This window comes from Oncorhynchus gorbuscha, linkage group LG10 (genome assembly GCF_021184085.1).
Source record: "Oncorhynchus gorbuscha isolate QuinsamMale2020 ecotype Even-year linkage group LG10, OgorEven_v1.0, whole genome shotgun sequence".
Lineage (NCBI taxonomy): Eukaryota > Metazoa > Chordata > Actinopteri > Salmoniformes > Salmonidae > Oncorhynchus > Oncorhynchus gorbuscha.
The window spans coordinates 42,805,559-42,832,617 of NC_060182.1; the positions used below are offsets into that span (position 1 = coordinate 42,805,559).

A 27,059-nucleotide genomic window follows, 5' to 3' on the forward strand; every position below is an offset into this window, starting at 1 on the left:
TCACTTCCACCACTTTCGGTGTCATAGAAACTTCTTCACAACGTGTAGGCCTAATGGTAGCTAAAATATGTAGCCTATGTTGTTTGTATACACATATTATGAATGTAACACAAATATTATTTACATACTAAGTAAAAGCCTAAAACTGTTACTTTGATCCCCGGTCATCCCTATGTATAATACATTTACATTTACATTTAAGTCATTTAGCAGACGCTCTTATACATCTTGGAAGTGCTTAGATATACGTAATGTCGGTGTCGGTCTATGTTTCGTATGTCTCTGAGGCAAAGCTGTGGTGTCAGTCACTGTTACAAAGTATTAGGGTTGGGTGTGACGTCAAGGCACAAGTGCCGCCGACCATTTTTCTGGGAATTTTAAGGTTGACAAAATTGAGGAAACAACAACTGTTGAATGATCGGAGAACTCTGATAAAACAATTCTATCATCTGGGGTTGTCAGAACATGTTTGCGATGAGACATTTCAGCGGAGCAGAAAATATTGATTTAAAAATGTCATAATTTATCGGAACACACCAACAAAGACAACCGACATTCTGTTGCACATTCCAATATTTTCGCGGCGGTTTATTTATTGTTGGATATTCATAGGCATAGGCGAATAGACTTAATTGCTGAAGAGGCTGACCTAACGGTGCCACTTCCAACTTTTTCCGCATGAAGGTCCGTTCTTTCCCTTCTTTCGCAAAGCTGCATCAGACGAGCTGCCTCGCATGAGCCACCTCGGGGCGAGTGTTCTGCTCTGCCTGCTCGGGGAATCAGGATGAGAAAACCCAAAGTTGGACGAATGTTTCTGGCGACATGCGTTGGGTCACTTTTTATGGTCATATTGTACTTTCAGAACATCACAAGGCCAGGTAAGTTTCGAGCATCACCACACATCAGGGTGCTATGAGATGGTGCCCTATGATGTTCTTATAGGGCGACGCTTTGGTGTATTACATACACTGAGTGTAGGCTGTTTTTCATTAGGCTAGTCCCACTCACTTATTAAATATTATATTCAATAAATCGTTTATCACAAGCATAATGTCAAACTGAAATTAACTACCATGACTGTTGCTCAATTTCTCTCTAAATTAGCATGTGTTGAGTTGAGACACAATGCAGGGGTAAAGTCGCGGGGCATGAGTAAGAGCACTATGAGTGTGAACCATGGAATGTTTTGGTAGCCCCCTCTGAGAGACCCTTAAGCATTCCTGGGCCTTTTTGGACTCGTTTCCTCAGCTCTCCTGTGCTCCCCTGTGCTAGGGCAGAGGAAGAAGAAACGTATACCCTTAAGGGATTGAGTGATACTGAGGGACAGAGAAAGATAGGAGGGAAGATAACCTAACCTACCTCACTCCCAGGTTATGTCTGAAGTTTTAACAATGGAGAGAATTAAAGATAAACCATATATTTCAATTCCACAGTATGCTGTTGTTATACCACATATATGGGGAAAGAACTAATATGTAATAAGTCCAGGTTCCTCATGTTACAGAGCCTCCAAGAGTAAGTGAGCAACTAAGGAAGGGACACTCTTACTATGCTATTACATTATGTCATACATTATGCCCCCCCCCCCACGCTCCAAGCGCGTGCACAACATTTCTTAATGGGGTTTAGAGTAAAGATGTAATTTCATTGGAAATATGTATGACCTTTTAATGTGCTATTAAAACAGCTTAGTCATGATGTTTTCATCTGATCATCAAACAAATCACTTTGTTTGAAAAAAAAGTAGGTTACCTTTGCACGTTCATCCAAAATAATTCCGGCATCCTGACAGTGCACTGTGCACCCTCCAACTTTCCTTCACTTCACTTCACAAGTGGCTGAAACTATCTTACCAGAAAAAGCATCCGAGTGAGTGAAATAGCCCCCCTCCGTCCGACAACACTGTATGTAGTCCCGGGACCACCCATACGTAGAATGTATGCACACATGACTGTAAGTCGCTTTGGATAAAAGCGTCTGCTAAATGGCATATATTATTATTATATTATGTACAGTATGTGATGCTGTCTGGCCAAAAAAGAGTATGACTTGGCACTCTTTCTACTCTTTCTGTCCAGACACCATCAGATATATGGGCTACACATCCATGTCCTCTGCCTCGACAACGATGGCAGTATTATCAGCAGCACCTGTCTTTACTAAAGAAATGCGTATTGTATACTCCTACAGTCTAAGGGCCGGGGCTGGGTGCCCCCAAATACAATGTTTTTCGTTTTCAAAATATTTAGGACTAACGTATTTCTTGCCACAAAATCTGAAACTGACTGCACCTCTTTTTGTTAAGAGTTGCAGGGTAGTAGCTGATATGTATTGTTTGAGTCACCTGCATACATAGACACACTGGCTTTACTCAAAGACTAGACAGCTGCCTAGACGGCTGCCCTGGGGAATGCCTGATTCTACCTGGATTATGTTGGCGAGGCTTCAATTAAAGAACACCCTCTGTGTTCTGTTAGACAGGTAACTCTAACAGGGGTGGCAGGTAGCCTAGTGGTTAGAGCATTGGGCCAGTAACCAAAAGGTTGCTAGATTGAATCCCCGAGCTGACAAGGTAAAAATCTGTTGTTCTGCCCCTGAACAAGGCAGTTAACCCACTGTTCCTAGGCCATCATTGTAAATAGGAATTTGTTATTAACTGACTTGCCTAGTTAAATAAATGACAAATTCTCCACAATATAGCAGGGGTTGTATGTGTTACACACTTTGTGTAAGTGCCATGCATGTTGAATGCTCTTCCCTATAAGCTTGCTGAAATTCTGTTGTCAATTTGTTTACTGTAAAATAGCATTGTATCTGGTCAACAGTGCGTGAGGATGGTCGGAAATCACAGATTAAAACCCCATAAACATATGTTGATGTATTTTGAATATTGTCTACAAATCAAATCAAATGTTACACATATTTTACAGATGTTATCGTGGGTGTAGTGAAATACTTATGGTCCTAGCTCCAACAGTGCAGTAATACCTACTAACAATACAAAACAATTACAACAAGAAAAGGAATGTAGAAATATAGAAATATTAGAAAGCGCAATGTCAAAGTCCAGAATATAAATACATATGTACAGTATTCCACATTTTGTTGTGTTACAGCCTGCATTCAACATTTATTAAAGTAAAACATGTTTTTAGACATTTTAGCAAATTTATTGAAAATGAAATACAGAAATATCTCATCTACATTCTGTGAGTATTCACATCCCTGAGTCAATACTTTGTTGAAGCACCTCTGGCAGCGATTACAGCCACTCAGGAACATTCACAGTTTTCTTGGACCTGAACCAGGTTTTACTCTAGGATTTTGCTTGTGCTTAGAATTCTATGTATTTATATTTTATCCTGAAAAACTCCCTAGTTTTTGCTGATTACAAGCATACCCATAACATGATTCAGCCACCATTATGCTTAAAAATGTAGAGAGTGGTACTCAGTAGTATGTTGTAATAGATTTGCCCCAAACATAACACTTTGTATTCAGGACAAAAAGTTAATTGTTTAATATTACGTTAGTGCCTTGTTGCAAACAGGATGCATGTTTTGGAATATTTGTATTCTGTACAGGCATCTTTCTTTTCACTCTGTCAATTAGATTAGTATTGTAGAGTAACTACAATGTTGATCTATCTGCAGTTTTCTCCTATCACGGTCATTAAACTCTGTAACTGTTTTAAAGTCACCATTGGCCTGATTGTGAAATCCCTGATCGGTTTCCTTCCACCCCAGCATATTAGTTAGGAAGGACACCTGTATCTTTGTAGGGACTGTGTGTATTGATACAACATCCAAAGTGTACTAAATAACTTCACCATGCTCAAAGGCATGGTGTGTCGGCCAGCGACAAAACAATCTCAATTGAATCGGTTGTAAATTCAGGAAGTAACATAACAAAATTTGGAAAAAGTCAAGGGGTGTGAATACTTTCTGAAGGCGTTGTATATGATGGTGTGTAGAGACAGTATAAATAGAAAAGCTGTGTACAGCAATAGTTATATAGGATGAGCCTTGACTAGAATACAGTATATACATTTGAAATGGGCCAAACAGTATGTAAACATTATTAAAGTGGCCAGTGTTCAATAACTATGTATGTACTGTTGAAGTCGGATGTTTACATACACTTGGAGTCATTAAAACTCGTTTTTCAACCACTCCGCAAATTTCTCGTTAACAAACTATAGTTTTGACAAGTCGGTTAGGACATCTACTTTGTGCATGACACAAGTCATTTTTCCAACAATTGTTTACAGACGGATTATTTCACTTATAATTCACTGTATCACAATTCCAGTGGGTCAGAAGTTTACATACACTAAGTTGACTGTGTCTTTAAATAGCTTGGAAAATTCCAGAAAATTATGTCATGGCTTTAGATACTTCTGATAGGCTAATTTACATAATTTGAGTCAATTGGAGGTGTACCTTTGGATGTATTTCAAGGTCTACCTTCAAACTCAGTGCCTCTTTCCTTGACATCATGGGAAAATCAAAAGAAATCAGCCAAGACATCAGAAAAACTATTGTAGACCTCCTGAAGGTACCACGTTCATCTGTAGAAATTATAGTACGCAAGTATAAACACCATGGGACCACGCAGCCGTCATACCGCTCAGGAAGGAGATGCGTTCTGTCTCTTAGAGATGAGCGTACTTTGGTGCGAAAAGTGCAAATCAACCCCAGAACAACAGCAAAGGACCTTGTGAAGATGCTGGAGGAAACAGGTACAAAAGTATCTATATCCATAGTAAAACCAGTCCTATATCGACATAACCTGAAAAGCCGCTCAGCGAGGAAGATGCCACTGCTCCAAAACCGCCATAAAACAGCCAGACTACGGTTTGCAACTGCACATGGGGACAAAGATAGTACTTTTTGGAGAAATGTCCTCTAGTTTAATGAAACAAAAATAGAACTGTTTGGTCATAATGACCGTCTTTATGTTTGGAGGAAAAAGGGGGATGCTTGCAAGCCAAAGACCACCATCCCAACCGTGAAGCACGGGGGTGGCAGCATCATGTTGTGGGGGTGCTTTGCTGCAGGAGGGACTGGTGCACTTCACAAAATAGATGGAATCATGAGCATCATAAGGAAAATGATGTGGATATATTGAAGCAACATCTCAAGACATCAATCAGGAAGTTAAAGCTTGGTCGCAAATGGGTCTTCCAAATGGACAATGACCTCAATCATACTTCCAAAGTTGTGGCAAAATGGCTTAAGGACAACAAAGTCAATGTATTGGAGTGGCCATCACAAAGCCCTGACCTCAATCTTATGGAAAATGTGTGGGCAGAACAGAAAAAGTGTGTGCGAGCAAGGAGACCTACAAACCTGACTCAGTTACATTAGCTCAGCTCTGTCAGGAGGAATGGGCCAAAATTGACCCAACTTATTGCGGGAAGCTTGTGGAAGGCTACCCTAAACGTTTGACCCAAGATAAACAATTTAAAGGAGATGCTACCAAATACTAATTGAGTGTATGTAAACTTCGAACCCCCTGGGAATGTGATGAAAGATATTAAAGCTTAAATATATCATTATCTCTACTATTATTCTGACATTTAACATTCTTAAAATAAAATGGTGATCCTAACTGACCTAAAACAGGGAATTTTTACTAGGATTAAAATGTCAGGAATTGTGAAAAGATGAGTTTAAATGTATTTGGCTAAGGTGTATGTAAACTTCCGACTTCAACTGTAAATAGGGCAGCAGTCTCTAAGGTGCATGGTAGAGAACCAGGTGGTAACTTGCTAGTAACAGTGACTAAGTTCAGGTCAGGGTACTAGGCGGATGCCGGCTAGTGGTAATTATTTAACAGTCTGCTGGCCTGGCTATAGAAGCAGTTTTTCAGTCTCTCGGTCCCAACTTTGATGCACCTGTACCTTCTCCGCCTTCTAGATGATAGCTCGGTGAGCAGGCCGGGGGTTGGGTATATTTATCTGTAACCACGTTACCATCCACAGTTTTTATGCGAGTACAGTCATACTGTACCATATAAAAAAATATCACAACAGCTGTGATGGAAGAAGGAAGTTTCTGTACAATTTTATGAATGCTAACAGATAAATCTTTCGTTCAACATAATGGGATCAATTTGTGTCGGTAAAATGTATTATGCGAGAAATGGCGGTGGTAAGGCCTTTATGCGCAAATATTAATATAGTAACCATTATATCGAAGTAAACTTGGAGTCACACGATGATATGTTGTCTGGAACTCACACTACGACTAGGGAAATGCAGTTTATTAGGTGACACATTAAATAAGTTATGATGAACTTCACAGGGTGCTGAAAGTGCACAGGGATCTTGATGCCCCTTTCCAATAAGTATTGAGGGTCGGATTCTGGGGACACGATGATTGACTGTCGTTTGACAAATACAAATATTCTGGCTCCTATCCATAATAATCACATCATGTAGACTACCAGTATCTGCGAGCTGTTGGCTAGAGTGCATGTCCCAAGACCAGAGACCATTTTCTTTTTTATTCGGTATATGAAAACTTAAGCGAAAAAAGTACAGTTTTTATCTGCAACAAGATAAACATCAGTGCTTGATGACATAGTGCACACAAAAAGGTGGAAACTAACTTGTTTCAGAATAAACATATCTGTGTATTTCCCTATAGTGAGTGTCTCTCCTCTGTGGGCAGAAGGATTCACACCTCGGACTTAGCAGTACTATGTCCAGTCTGAGAAAGAGCTGACTAAACGTGTGGGTGGGTGTACACACTTGTCAGTTACTGAAAGGTGCTAGATGCGCCAAGCCTGCTTTACAAGTCAGCTCAATGTGACATGTAAAATGTGAAAAAAATGCATGTGAAAATAGTTCATGTCTACTTTTCAAACAGGACCTTTGATCCTTCAGATAATATTTAGTTTGTCTATACTCTCTCCTGACATCCTTTTAGGTTGAGCATGTCGTGAGCCCTGTACCACGGACTTAAACGCACATGATGATCCAAGGTCTGCTCGAGCAGACTTTCTCAACTCTTCGTCATTTAGATTTTTCTGGTCTTGTTCTAAACCTCAAATACTTCACTGTCAGATATCATTTATATTCTAAATTCTTCTTCTTCTGTGAAAAGCTGACATCAGCGTAATTGAGTTACTGAAGTTACAACAGAAAGCAATTTCAAGCAGCAATGTATTCCTTATGAGATAATGATGTTGAAAATACTGTAAGTATTTTTTAATAGATAAACACATTTTGCTCACTGGGTTGGGCCCACACACACTTTCATTACTATGCTCTTTTTACCATCACACACAAGCAACATCTTCCTACGTTGGCATCATGTGGGTCTTGTCTAGTCAACAAACAAGGCTGGCATATGTCCCAACCCTGCCACATGCCCATGGCACCATAGAAAGCTGAATCAGTCAAAAGTCACACCTGCTGGGTGTTTGTTCTTGCTGAATAAGCAATTGGAAGACGTTAAAAGTAAATTGCTCACTATTTTAACACAAGTATGGCCTGTTTATTCCATTTCTGGGGTGCCTTTGCTATGCAGCTGTGGTCTATCTGTATAGAAACAGCTATGGTCTATACAGCTATGGTCTATACAGCTAGTCTATACAGTTATGGTCTATCTGTATAGATACAGCTATTCTATGTAGCTATGGTCTATATACAGTGCCTTCGGAAAGTATTCAGACCCCTTTAAAAAAGATTTAAAATCAACAATTTAAAATCAACAATCGACACACAATACCAAAAACAGGTTAATAAAACATTTTTAAAAAATGAAATGAGAAAAACAACTTATTTACATAATGTTCAGACCCTTTGCTATGAGACTCTAAATTGAGCTCAAGTGCATCCTGTTTCCATTGATCATCATTGAGATGTTTATACGACCTGATTGGAGTCCACCTGTGGTAAATTCAATTGATTTGGAAAGGCAAATATAAGGTCTATCTATATAAGGTCCCACAGTTGAAAAAAAACTGTGGGAAAAAACAACAACCCATGAGATCAACGGAATTGTCAGTAGAGCTCCGAGACATGATTTTTGTAGAGGCACAGATCTGGAGAAGGGTACCAAAACATTTCTGGAGCATTGAAGGTCCCAAGAACACTGTGAGGAACCATTAAGACCCTTCCTAGAGCTGGCCATCCGGCCAAACTGAGCAATCGGGAGAGAAGGGCCTTGGTCAGGGAGGTGACCAAGGTCCCGATGGTCACTCTGGCAGAGCACTAGAGTTCCTCTGTGGAGATGGGAGAACCTTCCAGCAGCACCCTACCAATCAGGCCTTTATGGTAAAGTGGCCAGATGGAAGCTACTCCTCAGTAAAAGGCACATGACAGCCCGCTTGGAGTTTGCCAAAGGGCACCTAAAGACTCTCAGACCATGAGAAACAAGATTCTTTGGTTTGATGAAACCAAGATTAAACTCTTTGGCCTGAATGTCAAGCGTCACGTCTGGAGGAAATCTGGCACCATCCCTACGGTGAAGCATGGTGGTGGCAGCATCATGCTGTGGGGGTGTTTTTCAGTGACAGGGACTGGGAGACTAGTCAGGATCGAGGCAAAGATTTAGTTATTTTTATTTAACCAGGTAGGCCAGTTGAGAACAAGTTCTCATTTACAACTGCGACCTGGCCAAGATAAAGCAAAGCAGTGCGACAAAAACAACAACACAGAGTTACGCATAAACAAACATACAGTCAATAACACAAAATAAAAGAAAAATAGAAAAATCTATGTACAATGTGTGCAAATGTAGAAGAGTAGGGAGGTAGGCAATAAATAGCAATAATGTGCAAGTAGAGACACTGGGGTGCAAAAGAGCAAGAGGGTGCTATTTACAGATTGGCTGTGTACAGGTACAGTGATCGGTAAGCTGCTCAGACAGCTGATTCTTAAAGTTAGAAAGGGAGATATACGACTCCAGCTTCAGAGATGTTTGCAATTCGTTCCAGTCATTTGCAGCAGAGAACTGGAAGGAAAGGCGGCCAAAGGAAGTGTTGGCTTTGGGTATGACCAATGCAATGTACCTGCTAGAGCGCATACTACGGGTGGGTGTTGCTATGGTGACCAGTGAGCTGAGATAAGGCGGGGCTTTACCTAGCAAAGACTTATAGATGACCTGGAGCCAGTGTGTTTGGCGACGGATATGTTGTGAGGGCCAGCCAACGAGAGCATACAGGTCACAGTGGTGAGTAGTATATGGAGCTTTGGTGACGAAACGGATGGCACTGTAATAGACTACGTCCAGTTTGCTGAGTAGAGTGTTGTAGGCTATTTTGTAAATGACATCGACGAAGTCAAGGAATGGTAGGATAGTCAGTTTTGCGAGGGTATGTTGGGCGGCATGAGTGCAGGAGGCCTTGTTGCGAAATAGGAAGCCGATTCTAGATTTAATTTTGGATTGGAGATGCTTAATGTGAGTCTGGAAGGAGAGTTTACAGTCTAACCAGGCACCTAGTTATTGTAGTTGTCCACATATTCTAATTCAGAACCGTCCAGAGTAGTGATGCTAGTCGGGCGAGAGGGTGCGGGCAGCAATCGGTTGAAGAGCATGCACTTAGTTTTACTAGCATTTAAAAGCAGTTGGAGGCCACGGAAGGAGTGTTGTATGGTGTTGAAGCTCGTTTGGAGGTTTGTTAGCACAGTGTCCAAAGAAGGGTAAGATGAAAGATGAACGAAGCAAAGTACATTGAGATCCTTGGTGAAACCTACTCCACAGTGCTCAGGACCTCTGACTGGGCTGAAGGTTCACCTTCCAACAGCACAACAACCCTAAGCACACAGCCAAGACAATGCAGGAGTGGATTCGGTACAATTCTCTGAATGTCCGTGAGTAGCCCAGCCAGAGCCCGGACTTGAACCCGATCGAACATCTCTGGAGAGACCTGAAAATAGCTGTGCATTGACGGTCCCCATCCAACCTGAAAGAGCTTGAGAGGATCTACAGAGAAGAATGGGAGAAACTCCCCAAATACAAGTGTGCCAAGCTTGTAGCGTCATACCCAAGAAGACTCGAGGCTGTAATCGCTGCCAAAGGTGCTTCAACAATGTACTGAGTAAAGGGTCTGAATACTTATGTAAATGTAAGGTTCCCTCGGAGAGTTCATCAATGAGCTTGATGCCTTGATAAGCTCCTTTCCTGAGGACGGCTCACCTCTCACAGTTCTGGGCGACTTTAACCTCCCCACGTCTACCTTTGACTCTTTCCTCTCTGCCTCCTTCTTTCCACTCCTCTCCTCTTTTGACCTCACCCTCTCACCTTCCCCCCCTACTCACAAGGCAGGCAATACGCTCGACCTCATCTTTACTAGATGCTGTTCTTCCACTAACCTCACTGCAACTCCCCTCCAAGTCTCCGACCACTGCCTTGTATCCTTTTCCCTCTCGCTCTCATCCAACACCTCCCACACTGCCCCTACTCGGATGGTATCGCGCCGTCCCAACCTTCGCTCTCTCTCCCCCGCTACTCTCTCCTCTTCCATCCTATCATCTCTTCCCTCCGCTCAAACCTTCTCCCACCTATCTCCTGATTCTGCCTCCTCAACCCTCCTCTCCTCCCTCTCTGCATCCCTTGACTCTCTATGTCCCCTATCCTCCAGGCCGGCTCGGTCCTCCCCTCCCGCTCCGTGGCTCGATGACTCATTGCGAGCTCACAGAACAGGGCTCCGGGCAGCCGAGCGGAAATGGAGGAAAACTCGCCTCCCTGCGGACCTGGCATCCTTTCACTCCCTCCTCTCTACATTTTCCTCCTCTGTCTCTGCTGCTAAAGCCACTTTCTACCACGCTAAATTCCAAGCATCTGCCTCTAACCCTAGGAAGCTCTTTGCCACCTTCTCCTCCCTCCTGAATCCTCCGCCCCCTCCCCCCCTCCTCCCTCTCTGCAGATGACTTCGTCAACCATTTTGAAAAGAAGGTCGACGACATCCGATCCTCGTTTGCTAAGTCAAACGACACCGCTGGTTCTGCTCACACTGCCCTACCCTGTGCTCTGACCTCTTTCTCCCTCTCTCTCCAGATGAAATCTCGCGTCTTGTGACGGCCGGCCGCCCAACAACCTGCCCGCTTGACCCTATCCCCTCCTCTCTTCTCCAGACCATTTCCGGAGACCTTCTCCCTTACCTCACCTCGCTCATCAACTCATCCCTGACCGTTGGCTACGTCCCTTCCGTCTTCAAGAGAGCGAGAGTTGCACCCCTTCTGAAAAAACCTACACTCGATCCCTCCGATGTCAACAATTACAGACCAGTATCCCTTCTTTCTTTTCTCTCCAAAACTCTTGAACGTGCCGTCCTTGGCCAGCTCTCCCGCTATCTCTCTCTGAATGACCTTCTTGATCCAAATCAGTCAGGTTTCAAGACTAGTCATTCAACTGAGACTGCTCTCCTCTGTATCACGGAGGCGCTCCGCACTGCTAAAGCTAACTCTCTCTCCTCTGCTCTCATCCTTCTAGATCTATCGGCTGCCTTCGATACTGTGAACCATCAGATCCTCCTCTCCACCCTCTCCGAGTTGGGCATCTCCGGCGCGGCCCACGCTTGGATTGCGTCCTACCTGACAGGTCGCTCCTACCAGGTGGCGTGGCGAGAATCTGTCTCCTCACCACGCGCTCTCACCACTGGTGTCCCCCAGGGCTCTGTTCTTGGCCCTCTCCTATTCTCGCTATACACCAAGTCACTTGGCTCTGTCATAACCTCACATGGTCTCTCTTATCATTGCTATGCAGACGACACACAATTAATCTTCTCCTTTCCCCTTCTGATGACCAGGTGGCGAATCGCATCTCTGCATGTCTGGCAGACATATCAGTGTGGATGACGGATCACCACCTCAAGCTGAACCTCGGCAAGACGGAGCTGCTCTTCCTCCCGGGGAAGGACTGCCCGTTCCATGATCTCGCCATCACGGTCGACAACTCCATTGTGTCCTCCTCCCAGAGCGCCAAGAACCTTGGCGTGATCCTGGACAACACCCTGTCGTTCTCAACTAACATCAAGGCGGTGGCCCGTTCCTGTAGGTTCATGCTCTACAACATCCGCAGAGTACGACCCTGCCTCACACAGGAAGCGGCGCAGGTCCTAATCCAGGCACTTGTCATCTCCCGTCTGGATTACTGCAACTCGCTGTTGGCTGGGCTCCCTGCCTGTGCCATTAAACCCTTCAACTCATCCAGAACGCCGCAGCCCGTCTGGTGTTCAACCTTCCCAAGTTCTCTCACGTCACCCCGCTCCTCCGTTCTCTCCACTGGCTTCCAGTTGAAGCTCGCATCCGCTACAAGACCATGGTGCTTGCCTACGGAGCTGTGAGGGGAACGGCACCTCAGTACCTCCAGGCTCTGATCAGGCCCTACACCCAAACAAGGGCACTGCGTTCATCCACCTCTGGCCTGCTCGCCTCCCTACCACTGAGGAAGTACAGCTCCCGCTCAGCCCAGTCAAAACTGTTCGCTGCCCTGGCCCCCCAATGGTGGAACAAACTCCCTCACGACGCCAGGACAGCGGAGTCAATCACCACCTTCCGGAGACACCTGAAACCCCACCTCTTTAAGGAATACCTAGGATAGGTTAAGTAATCCCTCTCACCCCACCCCCCCCTAAGTTTTAGATGCACTATTGTTAAGTGACTGTCCCACTGGATGTCATAAGGTGAATGCACCAATTTGTAAGTCGCTCTGGATAAGAGCGTCTGCTAAATGACTTAAATGTAATGTAAAAAAAAAAAATGTAAATGTAATGTTACCGTTCATTTAATTTTTTTGCAAAATATGAAGAAAAAAAGTTTTTGTCAAGGGGTGTGAATACTTTTTCCGAAGGCACTGTAGCTATGGTCTATCCTGTGATCTCCACATATCCATTGATAAGAGAAGCTAAAAGATTATCTTTTCAAAAATAAAAATCTTCTGATTTATCTTTGGACTAATGTATAGAGTAGTGATAAACTACTGGGCACAGTTTAATTCAACATCTATTCCGTGTTGGTTCAATTGTAATTTCATTGAAATGACGTGGAAACAACGTTGATTCAACCAGCGTGTTCCTTCACTGGGAAGGGTTTAATTTGGTATCTTGACGTTGTTTCGCAACACTGAATCTCCCACTTCTCTGAATCTCCCACGGTGCATGTGGCTTCCACAAAAGCTTAAGTCACAATCAGTGACGCAGGCTGATGTGTAGAGCAGATGAAATGACAGCGATGTAGAGGGGGAAGTGTGTTTTATCAGATCAGGAGTCACATGCAAAGTCACATGCTTGTCACAAAAAAATACTTAGTCTGTGACACCTTTCCACATTTTGTTTTGAGTCAAATGTTTTGAGTCAATAGGTATTCAACCTCTTTGTTATGGCAAGCATAAGTAAGTTCAGGAGTAAACATTTGTTTAACAATTCACATTAGTGTCATGGACTCTGTGTGCAATAATAGTGTTTAGCATGATTTTTGAACAACTACCTCATCTCTGTACCCCACAAATACAATTAGCTGTAAGGTCTCACAGTCGGGATGTACATTTCAAACACAGATTCAACCACAAAAACCAGGGAGGTTTTCTAATGCCTCGCAAAGAAGGGCACCTATTGGTAGATAAAAATATTTAAAAAATGTACACATTGCATATATCCCTTTGAACATGGTGAAGTTTTTAGTACACTTTGGATGGTGTATCGATACATGTAGTCACTACAAAGATACAGGCGTTCTTCCTAACTCAGTTGCCGGAGAGGAAGGAAACCACTCAGGGATTTCACCACGAGGCCAATAGTGACTTTAAAACAATTACAGAGTTGTATGGCTGTGATAGGAGAAAACTGAGAATGGGTCAACAACATTGTAGTTACTCCACAATACTAACCTAATTGACAGAGTGAAAAGAAGGAAGCCTGTATAGAATACAGATATTCCGAAACATGCATCTTGTTTGCAACAAGGCACTAACGTAATACTACAAAAAATGTGGCAAAGCAATTCACTTTTTGTGCTGAATACAAAAGTGTTACTGTATGTTTGGGGCAAATCCAATACAACACATGAGTACCACTCTCCATATTTTTAAGCATAGTGGTGGCTGCATCATTGTCACGTTCTGACCTTTATTTCCTTTCTTTTGTATTTATTTAGTATGGTCAGGGCGTGAGTTGGGGTGGGCAGTCTATGTTTGTGTTTCTATGTTTGGTTTATGTTTTGGCCTAGTATGGTTCTCAATCAGAGGCAGGTGTCGTTAGTTGTCTCTGATTGAGAATCATACTTAGGTAGGGTTTCACTGTTGGTTGGTGGGTGTTTGTTTCCTGTGTCAGTGTTTGTGCCACACGGGACTGTTTCGTTTATATTCACTTTGTTATTTTGTATTCTGTCGTGTTCAGTTTATACTATTAAAACATGGACACTTACCACACTAAGTATTGGTCCGATCCTTGCTACTCCTCTTCAGACGAAGAGGACGATATCCGTTACAATCATGGTATGGGTATGCTTGTAATCATTAAGAACTGGGTAGTTTTTCAGGATAAAAAAGAAATGGAATGGAGTTAAGCACAGGCAAAATTCTAGAGGAAAACCTGGTTCAGTCTTCTTTCCATCAGACACTGGTAGATGAATTCACATTTCAGCAGGACAATAACCTAAAACACAAGGCCAAATCTACACTGGAGTAGCTTACCAAGAAGACAGTGAATGTTCCTGAGTGGCTGAGTTACCGTTTTGACTTAAATCTACTTGAAAATGTATGGCAATACCTGCACATGTTTGTCTAGCAATGATCAACAACCAAGTTGACAGAGCTTGAATAATTTTTTAAAAGAATAATGGGTAATGGGTGTGGAAAGCTCTTAAACATTTACCCAGAAAGACTCACAGATGTAAACGCAGCTGAAGGTGATTCTACAAAGTATTGACTCAAGGGTGTGAATACTTATGTAAATGATCAATTGAATCCATTTTGAATTCAGGCTGTAACACAACAAAATGTGTCGAGGGGTATGAATACTTTCTGAAGGCACTGTATACCAAGTCAATGTTCAGGGGTACGAGGTAGCTTTTTATTTTATTTAGCATCTTTTTAAAAACTAGGCAAGTCAATTAATAACAGCAGGGTCGGGGGCTGGGATACAAAACAAATGTGAAGTAGGAAAAAACACATCACGACAATAGAGACACCATAACAGTACATAAAGAGAGACCTAAGACAACAACATAGTCTGGCAGCAACACATTACAACAGAGCATGGTAGCAACTCAACATGGTCCAAACATTGTTAGGCACAGACAACTGAACAAAGGGCAAAAAGGTAGAGACAACGTGAAGCAGCCACAAGTATCAGTAAGAGTGTCCGTGATTGAGTCTTTGAATGTAGAGATGGAGATAAAACTGTCCAGTTTGAGTGTTTTTAATTCTTGTTCCAGTCGCTAGCTGCGAACTGAAAAGAGGAGCGACCCAGGTTTATGTGTGCTTTGGGGACCTTTAACAGAATGTGACTGGCAGAACGGGTGTTTTATGTGGAGGATGACGGATTCAGTAGGTTACTAAGATAAGGGGGAGTGAGGCCTAAGAAGGTTTTATAAATAAGCATCAAACAGTGGGTCTATTGTCCGGTATTAAGAAATGGACAGTTTACAGAGAAGTATAGAGTGCAATGATGTGTCCTATAGGGAGCATTGGTGAAAAGTCTGATGGCTGAATGGTAAAGAACATCTAGCCGTTCGAGAGAGCCCTTACCAGCTGACCTATCAATTATGTTTCTGTATTCTAGCATGGGTAGAATGGTCATCTGAATCAGGGTTAGTTTGTCAGCTGGGGTGAAAAAGGAATGATTACTATAGAATAAGTTTAAGGGCAGAGAAAGCTTGTTGGACACTAAGAAAGCTTTGTTGTAGAGCATTCAACAGAAAATCCGGGGGAGCGGCCAGCTGACTGTATAATCTACATATAAATGGATGACAGAGCATTCTACTGCCTGAGCTATGTTGTTGATGTAAATTGAAGTGTGTGGGGCCTAGGATCGAGCCTTGGGGTACTTCCTTGGTGACAGGCAGTGGCTGAGACAGCAGATGTTCTGACTTTACACACTGCACTCTTTGAGAGAGGTAGTTAGCAAACGAGGCCAAATACCCCTCAGAGACACTGACACGGAACCCAAACCGGCTGCGCGCGTGCGCCATCATGCATACATTTATTTCCCCCCCCCCCCCCCACACCAAACGCGATCACGACACGCAGGTTAAAATATCAAAACAAACCAATGACATTCATTTGGGGACAGGTCGAAAATCATTAAACATGTATGGCAATTTAGCTAGTTAGCTTGCACTTGCTAGCTAACGTTAATTTGTCCTATTTAGCTAGCTTGCTGTTGCTAGCTAATTTGTCCTGGGATATAAACATTGAGTTGTTATTTTACCTGAAATGCACAAGGACATCTACTTCGACAATTAATCCACACATTAAAAGGCCAACCGAATCGTTTCTAGTCATCTCTCCGCCTTCCAGGCTTTTTAATTGTTTAATTTACATGGTGATAAACTTTCATTGTATTACCATGACTACCGGCAAAACAGTTTGTCTTTCTGTCACCCACGTGGGTATAACCAATGAGGAGATGGCACGTGGGTACCTGCTTCTATACACCAATGAGGAGATGGGAGAGGCAGGACTTTCAGCGCGATCTGCGTCAGAAATGGAATGACTCGTTGGTGTGCGCGAGCAGTGTGGGTGCAATAATTGAATAACATGGATTTCTACATTTATTTTGCGATGCTCGCGCATGCGATGTGTCCGGTCTGGTCAGCATGTAATACTTTGGAAGATCTGTCTTGTTGAAAAAGGTTCAAACCAGAAAGGTAAACATCAGTGTTCAGAACACTTTCTTAACCATGTCTCAGTAATGACCAACACATCTGGATTGGAGCTGTGAACCCACACCTTCAATTGATACATTTTAGGTAATAAGCTTCTAGTGTTAATGTGCTGAAAACCCAGGCTTTTATGAGAGCAGAAATCAGTGAAGCAGAAATCAGAATTGCACTCACTTAGATTTTACTATGACATCAGATGGCAACAAGATCATATTGTACAGCAATTTCATCAGTTAACATGAGATCACAGCCGGCGAGAGGGGGTTAGGTCCGTGTAACCGATAGAGTCAGGGTCGCGAGTGTGGAATCAAGCATTGTCTGTCCCAGGATCAGGTAAGCAAGCAAGTTCATAGTCAACAAAGCATGTTGGAGTCATGGAGCAAATAGCACAAAGCACAAGAAAAAAATTGTTCAGGAGCTTTTTGGTCCTTGTCCTGGCGCTCCGGTACCGCTTGCCATGCGGTTGCAGAGAGAACCGTCAATGACTTGGGTGGCTGGAGTCTTTGACAATCTTTAGGGCCTTCCTCTGATACCACCTGGTATAGAGGTCCTGGATGCAGGGAGCTCAGCCTCAGTGGTGTACTGGGCCATACGCACTACCCTCTGTTAGCAATTTGCCAAGCAGTTGCCATATCAGGTGGTGATGCAGCCAGTCAAGATGTTCTCAGAACTTTTTGAGGATCTGAGGGCCCATGCCAAATCTTTTCAGCCTCCTGAGGGGGAGAGGCACGAGATGTTGTCATACCCTCTTCATGACTGTGTTGGTGTGTTTGGACCATGATAGGTCCTTAGTGATGTGAACACCAAGGAACTTGAAGCTCTTGGCCCGCTCCACTACAGCCCCTTCGATGTGAATAGGGGCATGCTCGGCCCTCCGTTTCCTGTTTTCTACGATCAGCTCCTTTGTCTTGCTGATGTCGAGGGAGAGATTGTTGTCCTGGCACCACACTGCCAGGTCTCTGACCTTCTCTCTACCGGCTATCTCATCGTTGTTGGTGATCAGGTCTACCACCACCGTGTCATCGGCAAACTTAATGATGGTGTTGAAGTCGTGCGCGGCCACGCAGTCGTGGATGAACAGGAAGTACAGGAGGCGACTAAGCACACACCCCTGTGGGGCCCCTGTGTTGAGGTTCATCATGGCTGATGTGTTGTTGCCTACCTTCACCACCTTGGGGCGGCCTGTCAGGATGTCCAGGATCCAGTCGTCAGTTACCTTGACTTTGTTGTCCTTAAGCCATTTTGCCACAACTTTGGAAGTATGCTTGGGGTCATTGTGCATTTGGAAGGCCCACTTGCGACCAAGCTTTAACTTCCTGACGGATATCTTGAGATGTTGCTTCAATATATCCACGTAATTTTCCTTATGATGCCCATGATGCCATCTATTTTATGAAGTGCACCAGTCCCTCCTGCAGCAAAGCACCCCCACAACATGATGCTGTCACCCCCGTGCTTCACGGTTGGGATGGTGGTCTTCGGCTTGCAAGCCTCCCCCTTTTTCCTCCAAATATAGCGATGTTCATTATGGCCAAACAGTTCTATTTTTGTTTCATCAGATTCGAGGACATTTCTCCAAAAAGTATGATCTTTGTCCCCATATGCAGTTGCAAACCATCGTCTGGCTGTTTTACGGCGGTTTTGGAGCAGTGGCTTCTTCCTCGCTGAACGGCCTTTCAGGTTATGCCGATATAGGACTGGTTTTACTGTGGATATAGATACTTTTGTACCTGTTTCCTCCAGCATCTTCACAAGGTCCTTTGCTGTTGTTCTGAGATTGATTTGCACTTTTCGCACCAAAGTACGTTCAGGTCTGCTTGATACATGTACATATTACAGACTTGGTCAGGGAGAGGTTGAATATGTCAGTGAAGACATGTTATGAGTACACGTCCTGGTAATCCATCTTGCCCTGCGGCCTTGTGAATGTTAAGCTGTTTAAAGGGCTGACTCATATTGGCTACGGAGAGCGTGATCACACAGTCACTTGCCAGGTTGACGAGATTTCATCAAGATACGATCCTCTCACACATAATTTTCGAGTTTTTGTTGTGTTGAATCTATGTGATAAGACCTCTTGACCCACTTTCTCATTTCCTTCTATGGTTTCTTTCTTTCTTTCTCTCTCTCTCTCTTTCTCTCTATTTCTCACTCTGTCCCTCCCTCCCTCCCTGTGAGATGTAAAGCAATCCTCTGCATTCAACTGGCACATGTGCAAATCCAATCCGTTTCCTCTCACTAGTGAGGAGGGCCCCAACACTGACATGCCTCCAGCCCTAAGGTGCTGGGGCTCATGTGAGATCATGCAGCATAAGGTAAAACATATTGAAATTAGAACTCAATGGGCTACTGTACTACAGTGTGCTATAGCAGCACTGGCCACAGTCAGATTTGCTTGACAAGGTGAGGGTGATAGAGTCGGATACTGTTCAGGACAGCTCAACCAGTAAAGAATATGATGTCTTTTTGTATTCCAAAAGGATGCTCAGTGAGGCCAAAGTTCCTTGAACATCGAGTACCCGTCACTAATCACTAAAGAAAACAGACAATAATGCCCTTTTCAGATGATTCATCTGTTCTCCCTCTCTGTCTTTGTGCCTATAGCTGTGGAGCAGTCTGGGGGGAAGGGCATCGCCCCAGGGAAGACCAGGAGAAGTCCACTACAGACCCTCTACAACGGAGACCAGGTGACTAGCTTTAGAATGGCCCTATTCTATCATGCCTTGAATGCGTGTGAACACTCACGGTTATGTACTGTTTATTCACTTGATGTTGATGTGTAATTGTTTCCAGATTTCCAGAATTTGACAAAGCAATGATCTTGGAGAACCACTTTGACACATTTGATTTCCCAACAAATGGGTAGCCTTTGGACTCTGAACTGAACTATTGCTGCTATACATTAAATATTGTTACATCATACTACATACCAACCACCTTTTTTCTTGAACTTTCCTCAGAGGTAATGGCTCAAGCGTTACTGCAAGACTGAGTTGAGTTCATTTGATTTGACTTAGAAGTTGTGACTCAGGTCCTTAGTGGTTACTATAAAAACAGTACCCCCTCTTCCTCCGAGAGACAAAGCTCTCTTTTTCAGCTCCAATATCCAAAATCTCAGGAATCCAGTGTATGCTGAGTGATACTGCATCTCTCTCTCTCTCTCTCTCTCTCTCTCTCTCTCTCTCTCTCTCTCTCTCTCTCTCTCTCTCTCTCTCTCTCTCTCTCTCTCTCTCTCTCTCTCTCTCTCTCTCTCTCTCTCTCTCTCTCTCTCTCTCTCTCTCTCTCTCTCTCTCTCTCTTTCTATTTTGCTCTCTCTCACACAGAGAGCAGTTCGTTTGGTGCTGCTGATGCAACTAATCTTATCTGTTGTGTAATTTTTCTCTTGGACTCTGTCCACCTGGCAACCCCTCTATCTTCTGTTCATTATTCACAGTGGGTCAGCAACACAAAGCAACATGCCCATCCTTGATCCTTCTATTGGTTCCTCATTGCTCAAATCAAGCCACATCGTTTGCTTCTCTTTATTATAATGTTAAACACTTTGTCTATTGCATGTGACTAGTGCCACAGGCTGTCTACTGGGAAACACAGTGGATGGCCTTGATGTTGCCAATTCCAGTTCATTTTACTAATCCGACAAGATAGATTAAAACATTGTTGTTGTTTCTCTGTTTTAGTCAGAGAATGTGACTACATGAAGATGTTATCACTTGGAGAGATGTAATATTTCATCACTTTTGAGTGTTTAATTCTAAATGTGAGTGTTGACCTTGTATGTCCCCTCCTCTTTCTGTGGCCGTAGTTGGATTTGTCTGCAGTGCAGACGTCTCTGCGTGGTCGGCGGGAGCTGCTGGAGCAGGCGTGTCTCACCCACACCAAGAAGCGACGGGTGTTGACCCCAGACGACCTCCGCCACCTCATCGTGGACGATAAGCATGGCCTGCTGTACTGCTACGTCCCCAAGGTGGCCTGTACCAACTGGAAACGCGTCTTCATGGTCCTGACGGGGGACGGACGCTACCACGAGCCCCTAGCCATCCCTGCCAACGAGGCCCACGTGGCTGGCAACCTGCGCACACTGTCAGAGTACTCTACCTCTGAGATCAACCGCCGTCTGCGCAGCTACCTGAAATTCATCTTTGTGCGGGAGCCCTTCGAGAGGCTAGTGTCGGCCTACCGCAACAAGTTCACCCGCAGCTACAACACGGCCTTCCACAAGCGCTACGGTACCAAGATAATCCGCCGGCATCGGCCCCAACCCCAGCCGGATGCGCTGGAGCGGGGCAACGATGTCTCCTTCCAGGAGTTTGTGTACTACCTGGTGGATCCCCGCACACAGAGAGAGGAGCCCTTCAATGAGCACTGGGAGCGGATCCACTCACTGTGCCACCCCTGCCTCGTCCACTACGATGTGGTGGGGAAGTATGAGACTCTGGAGCAGGACTCCCGCTCTGTGCTGCGGCTGGCTGGCACTGATGGGGAGGTCCGCTTCCCTACCTCAGGCAAGAGCACCAGGACCAACGGGGACATGGCGGCTCAGTTCTTCCAAAACATCAGCCCCTTTTACCAAAAGAAGCTGTACAACCTTTACCGCATGGACTTCCTGCTCTTCAATTACTCCAACCCAGAGTACTTGAAGACTAGATGAGGGCGACTCTCTCCATGTCAGCTAGAGATTTAGTAATCAATCTGTTTGGCTCTGTAATTTGTAATTCATCTGGGTGCGTAGAGCTTGTAATTGATGTTCCAGATGTTATTTATACAGGCCTTGCCAGTAGGGGGAATCACTACATTGTCAGATGTAAGAAGTTTATGGGCATAGGTGGCTGACCTTGGAGTCGCTATATTTGCTTTAATCCTCGTCATGTGGCCTAGATAAGAGAGAAGCAGGTTCTTCTTTTACAATTGAATGTGTCGAGGGTTGTAAAGAACTTGTTGTGTGTATCACAGAATCCCTCGACTATGCCTTCTTCTTTATTTATACAATTGAGTATTTATTGAGTCATGGACAGAGCGCATTGGGTGAGGACATTCTAATTCATGCATTTCTTTCTGCTTGCCCATACAGCATGTTTCTTTGGCTCTTGGACATCTTCTGTAGCCAAAAATGTTCCTCTGGGGGACAAAGGGTGTCATAAAACTTACATAAACCACCAAACAAAAGAAAGCATAGTCCACAAATAAAAAGATCGAAAAAAAATATATATAAATAAGCAATTTACTCTCTATTGACAGAAGTATGAGGCTTGCACAGACCCAATATGAATTGAACCAGTTTAAATGGTATATCTTACATGGTAGCATCTTTTTTTAAAAAATAAACAGTGAAGTCCTCATTCATACTGTACCATGTCACAATTTTCCCACATTATAAAATGATTGCCACCTGTTCATTGATGTTACATAAGCCACAGTTGATAGTAAACGTGTTCTGATAAACAATGTATGCTGGTTATATAAAGCCTGGCAGGCAGATTGCCTGCAGATAGGGAATTAATTACAGAAATGGCACATGCTTTGCAGAGTCACCTCTTTATTTAGCTCACGTCAGACTGAGCAAACGGTGCATAGCTGTGGTTTGGGCCAAGGCAGCCCCTCATCAGAGCACTCCTTGTTGAACTGTGGAAAGCCACCTAGGGCTAACTACCTACCTACAAGGGCACTGCATGTTAAAACCGGGTAGGCCATCTGGTAAAAAGCAAATATTAAATTACATTTATAGCATGCAGTATTTTTCTTGACTATGAGAGCAGTAAATAAAATGAGTTTTCATGACTGTTGATGTTATGCCACATTGCAACCTTTTGGAACAAAGTTTGTCCATAACAACGGTATACTGTATAGTGCATTCGAAAAGTATTTAGGCCACTTCACTTTTCACACATTTTGTTACGTTACAGCCTTATTCTAAAATTGATTCAATTTTTCCTCAACAATCTACACACAATACCCCATAATGACAAAGCAAAAACAGGTTTTTAGAAAATTTAGCAAATGCATAAATTTTTTTACTAAAATATCACATTTATATAAGTATTCAGGCCCTTTACTCAGCACCTTTGGCAGTCTTGAGTCTTCTTGGGTATGAAGCCAACAAACGTAGCATACCTGTATTTGGGGAGTTTCTCCCATTAATCTCTGCAAATCCTCTTAAACTCTGTCAGGTTGGATGGGGAGCATCGCTGTACAGCTATTTTCAGGTCTCTAGAGATATTAGATCGGGCTCATGTCTGGGCTCTGGCTGGGCCACTCAAGGACATTCAGATACTTGTCCGAAGCCTCTCCTGCGTTGTCTTGATTGTGTGCTTAGGGGCATTGGCCTGTTGGAAGGTGAGGTCCTGAGCCCTCTGGAGCAGGTTTTCATCAAGGATCTCTCTGTACTTGGCTCCGTTCATATTTCCCTCGATCCTGACTGGTCTCCCAGTCCCTGCCAGTGAAAAACAGCCCCACAGCATGTTGCTGCCACCACCATGCTTCACTGTAGGGATGGTGCCAGGTTTCCTCCAGACATGATGCTTGGCATTCAGGCCAAAGAGTTCAATATGGGTTTCATCAGACCAGAGAATCTTGTTTCTCATGGTCTGAGAGTCTTTAGATGCCTTTTGTCAAACTCCCAGTGGGCCGTCATGTGCCTTTTACTGAGGAATGGCTTCCATCTGGCCACTCTACCATAAAGGCCTGATTGGTGGAGTGCTGCAGACATGGTTGTCCTCAGAGTGACCATTGGGTTCTTGGTCACCTCCCTGACCAAAGCCCTTCTCCCTTGATTGCTCAGTTTGGCCGGGAGGCCAACTCTAGGAAGAGTCTTGGTTGCTCCAAACTTCTTCTGTTTAAGTATGATGGAGGTCACTGTGTTCTTGGGGACCTTCAATGCTGCAGAAATGTGTTGGTACCCATTCCCAGATCTGTGCTTCGGCACAATCCTGTACAGATAATTGTTTGGTTTTTGCTCTGACATGCATTGTCAACTGTGGGACCTTATATAGACAGGGTGTGTGCCTTTCCAAATCATGTCCAATCAATTGAATTTACCACAGGTGGACTCCAATCAAGTTGTAGAAACTTCTCAAGGATGAACAATGCAAACAGGATGCATCTGATCTCAATTTAGAGTCTCATAGCAAAGGGTTTGAATACTTCTGTAAATAAGGTATATATTTTTTGTTGTTGTTACCCCCCTTCCCCCTTTTCTTTCAATCTCCCCAACGGGCGTGGGACGTGAAGGTCGAGTCATGTGTCCTCCGAAACATGACCCGCCAAATCGTGCTTCTTAACACCTGCCCGCTAAACCCTGAAGCCAATTGCATCAATGTGTATTAGGAAACACTGTTAAACTGAAGACCGAGGCGCCTGGCCCACCACAAGGAGTCGCTAGAGAGCGATGAGCCAAGTGGGGAAGGGTTTGCCTCCCCCCCCCCCGCCAAACACTCCCCTAACCCGGACGACGCTGGGTCAATTGTGCACCACCATATGGGACAGCCGATCACGGCCGGTTGTGATACAGCCCGGGATTGAACCCGGGTCTGTAGTGACGCCTCTATCACTGCGATGCAGTGCCCTTAGACTATTTTTAATACAGTGGCAAAAAAAAGAACCTGTTTTTGCTTTGTCATTATCGGGTATGGTGTGTAGATTTGATGAGGTAACATTTTTTTTTAAATCCATTTTTAGGTCTATAACTTAATAACATTTGGAACAAGTCAAGGGGTCTGAATACTTGCACTGTATTTACCTTTATATTGCAAACAGCATTTATTTGCTGACTTGAAATAGAAATAGCCTCTCCTAAGAGTTTCAAGTTTTAAAGTGTATTTGTCACTTGCAATAGGAAAAGGCAGGTGTAAAACAGTACAGTTAAATTCTTACTTGTATGTAAGCTCTTTCCCAACAATGCAGTATTCAGTATGAAGGTGAGTGGAAATAATATAAAGGAATAATATACAGTATAAATATAAAGTAAGAAAACTCATAAGAATGGAAAAACTACATAAAAAAAACATGAGAATGCAAGTTCAGTGCTAGTACCGTAATGACAATGTGCAGGAGTACTAGAGTAATTGAGGTACATGTAAACAGCGGTGAAAAGGTGACTGATGGCAGGATAAATAATAATCAATATAGCAGCAGTGTAAGGGGTGACATGTGTGGCGTCTGAGCGTGTGTATGTGTCATGGAGTGCATGTCCGTGACTTATAGACAATGACACTGAAACAAAAGACTATTGGAGAAAGACTATTGTATCTTCAAGGTATAGCCAAGAACCCTGAAACAAAAGACTATTGGAGAAAGACTATTGTATCTTCAAGGTATAGCCAAGAACCCTGAAACAAAAGACTATTGGAGAAAGACTATTGTATCTTCAAGGTATAGCCAAAACCCTGAAACAAAAGATAATATGTTGGGTAGAGTTGTGCATTCCGCAAGAGAGTTGCGCATTCCGCAAGAGAGTTGCGCATTCCGCAAGAGAGTTGCGCATTCTGCAAGAGAGTTGTGCATTCCGCAAGAGAGTTGCGCATTCCGCAAGAGAGTTGTGCCTTCCGCAAGAGAGTTGCTCATTCCGCAAGAGAGTTGTGCATTCCGCAAGAGAGTTGTGCATTCCGTTTGACAAAAACTTTGACATGAGGCGCTAAAGTCGAGTGTTTGTTGTGTACGCCAGTTACTAAAACAATGTAACTTGTTAGCTATGTTTCTACTGTGTATAAAGCCCCCCATTTAAACGAACATGCTCTAGCAATGTGAAATATATTTTTTGAATAGCGATCGAAGTGTTGGTAGAGAATAATCATATAATTTAACCTATCTCGTTTGTTTGTTTCCTTGTTGAAGTGCTGGTGTGCATTACACATTTCTCAAATTAGTCTACGAGTCTTCTTTTTTTTTATTGGTTGACGGGAATAAGCAGCCATGGAACAAGTTATTGAAGTGTGTGTTTATGTAAAACTGTTGTTTATGCGTTTATGGTAGAAATGTGTTTTGGGGCTATCCTGATGGAACATTCCTAGCAGGAGGGAGTTCCTGGAAGGAGTACTTAGGTGCTCAGTTGGCCTTTGCCTGGGGGAGAGCAGGCTGGGCAGGTAACAGTTTGGCTAGAGTAGATCCATACTTGAGTTTGGTTACAAGCAAAGAGTTGTTGCCAGAATAGTTTACACTGAGAATATGTTAGATTTATTCAAGTCTTTGTTAACCTCCTGTTTGTTACTTTCTGTACAAAGTTTATTGGCCAATTAGTCCTGCACCTGTTACTATTGTAAATAAAAGCCTCTAAGAGAGCGGAGCACCAGAACATCCTGTCTGTCTCCTCACTGTCTGATCTGGTTTCTGCTTCACATATGGTGGCAGCGGTGGGATCCCATGTCATGGACAGTGAATAACTGACCACAACGCTACCAAACTGGTGCGACAAGAAGGAGGCCAACTACCTGTGGGGGTGGCTACACAATCAACACTACTGGGACGACGCCACTCTTCTGGTAGAGTAACTACAAGGCTGTTTCCCTGACGACTGGCAAAGGTGGGCGAAGCTGTATCCAGCAAAGACCCTGGAAGAAGGGTTCTTCAGAGCCCAACGGTTTTTGCTGACGGTGTTGAAGTTTGACCTTCCAGTTGATGAGCCCTGCAGCTGTCATCTCCAGTGCATCACTACTGAAATTACTGCCTGCAGACTGACTACAACTGGGCCAGCTGGCCGAAGGCATGACCTTTCTACATGTGTGTTCCATCAGATGTGGGCTGAGACAAAGAGTCCATGATCCAGATGCAGGCCGAGCCCATCACAGAGCTACTGGAGACTGGGGCTGGAGCCCTGGGTGGTCCTGTTCCATCTGAGGGGATGCCGGCTACTGATATCGCTACTGCTGCCGTAGGTACAGAGGAGCTGCCCGTTGGTGAAGTGGCACTGGAGGAATCTGGCCTATCAGGATCGGAGCCTTAGTCATCAGAGCAGTTTTCCAAATCTGTGGTCACAATGTTTCCTGATGCATATCCTGTGTGTTGGACACCTCTCCAGTGTTTTCTGGCCCTGAGATACGGCCTACTACACCGCTGCCTGCTGAGAGCTGTGCTGCTGCAACACATCTGGCCGAACCTTCCATGCCCCATGCTACCCTTACCCCTGAGCCCATACAGCAGACTGGGTACATTGTCGTGTATCACCTGCCACTGTGGGTGGTGCTATTTCCCTATGAAGATGGCCAACCTTTTCCCCTGTTCTTGATGCTGGTTC

At 43.9% G+C, this 27,059-nt stretch overlaps 1 protein-coding gene across 1 annotated transcript; it reads left to right on the forward strand.

Annotated features, from left to right (window-relative positions):
- Positions 1 to 332: 332 nt before the first annotated feature.
- On the forward strand, positions 333 to 22,797 carry LOC124045174 (carbohydrate sulfotransferase 11-like). Its single transcript, XM_046364421.1, has 3 exons — positions 333 to 878; positions 19,442 to 19,524; positions 20,640 to 22,797. Exons 1-3 carry the CDS (start codon positions 785 to 787, stop codon positions 21,483 to 21,485), a joined length of 1,023 nt encoding a protein of 340 aa, XP_046220377.1. The 5' UTR covers positions 333 to 784; the 3' UTR covers positions 21,486 to 22,797.
- Positions 22,798 to 27,059: the final 4,262 nt, after the last annotated feature.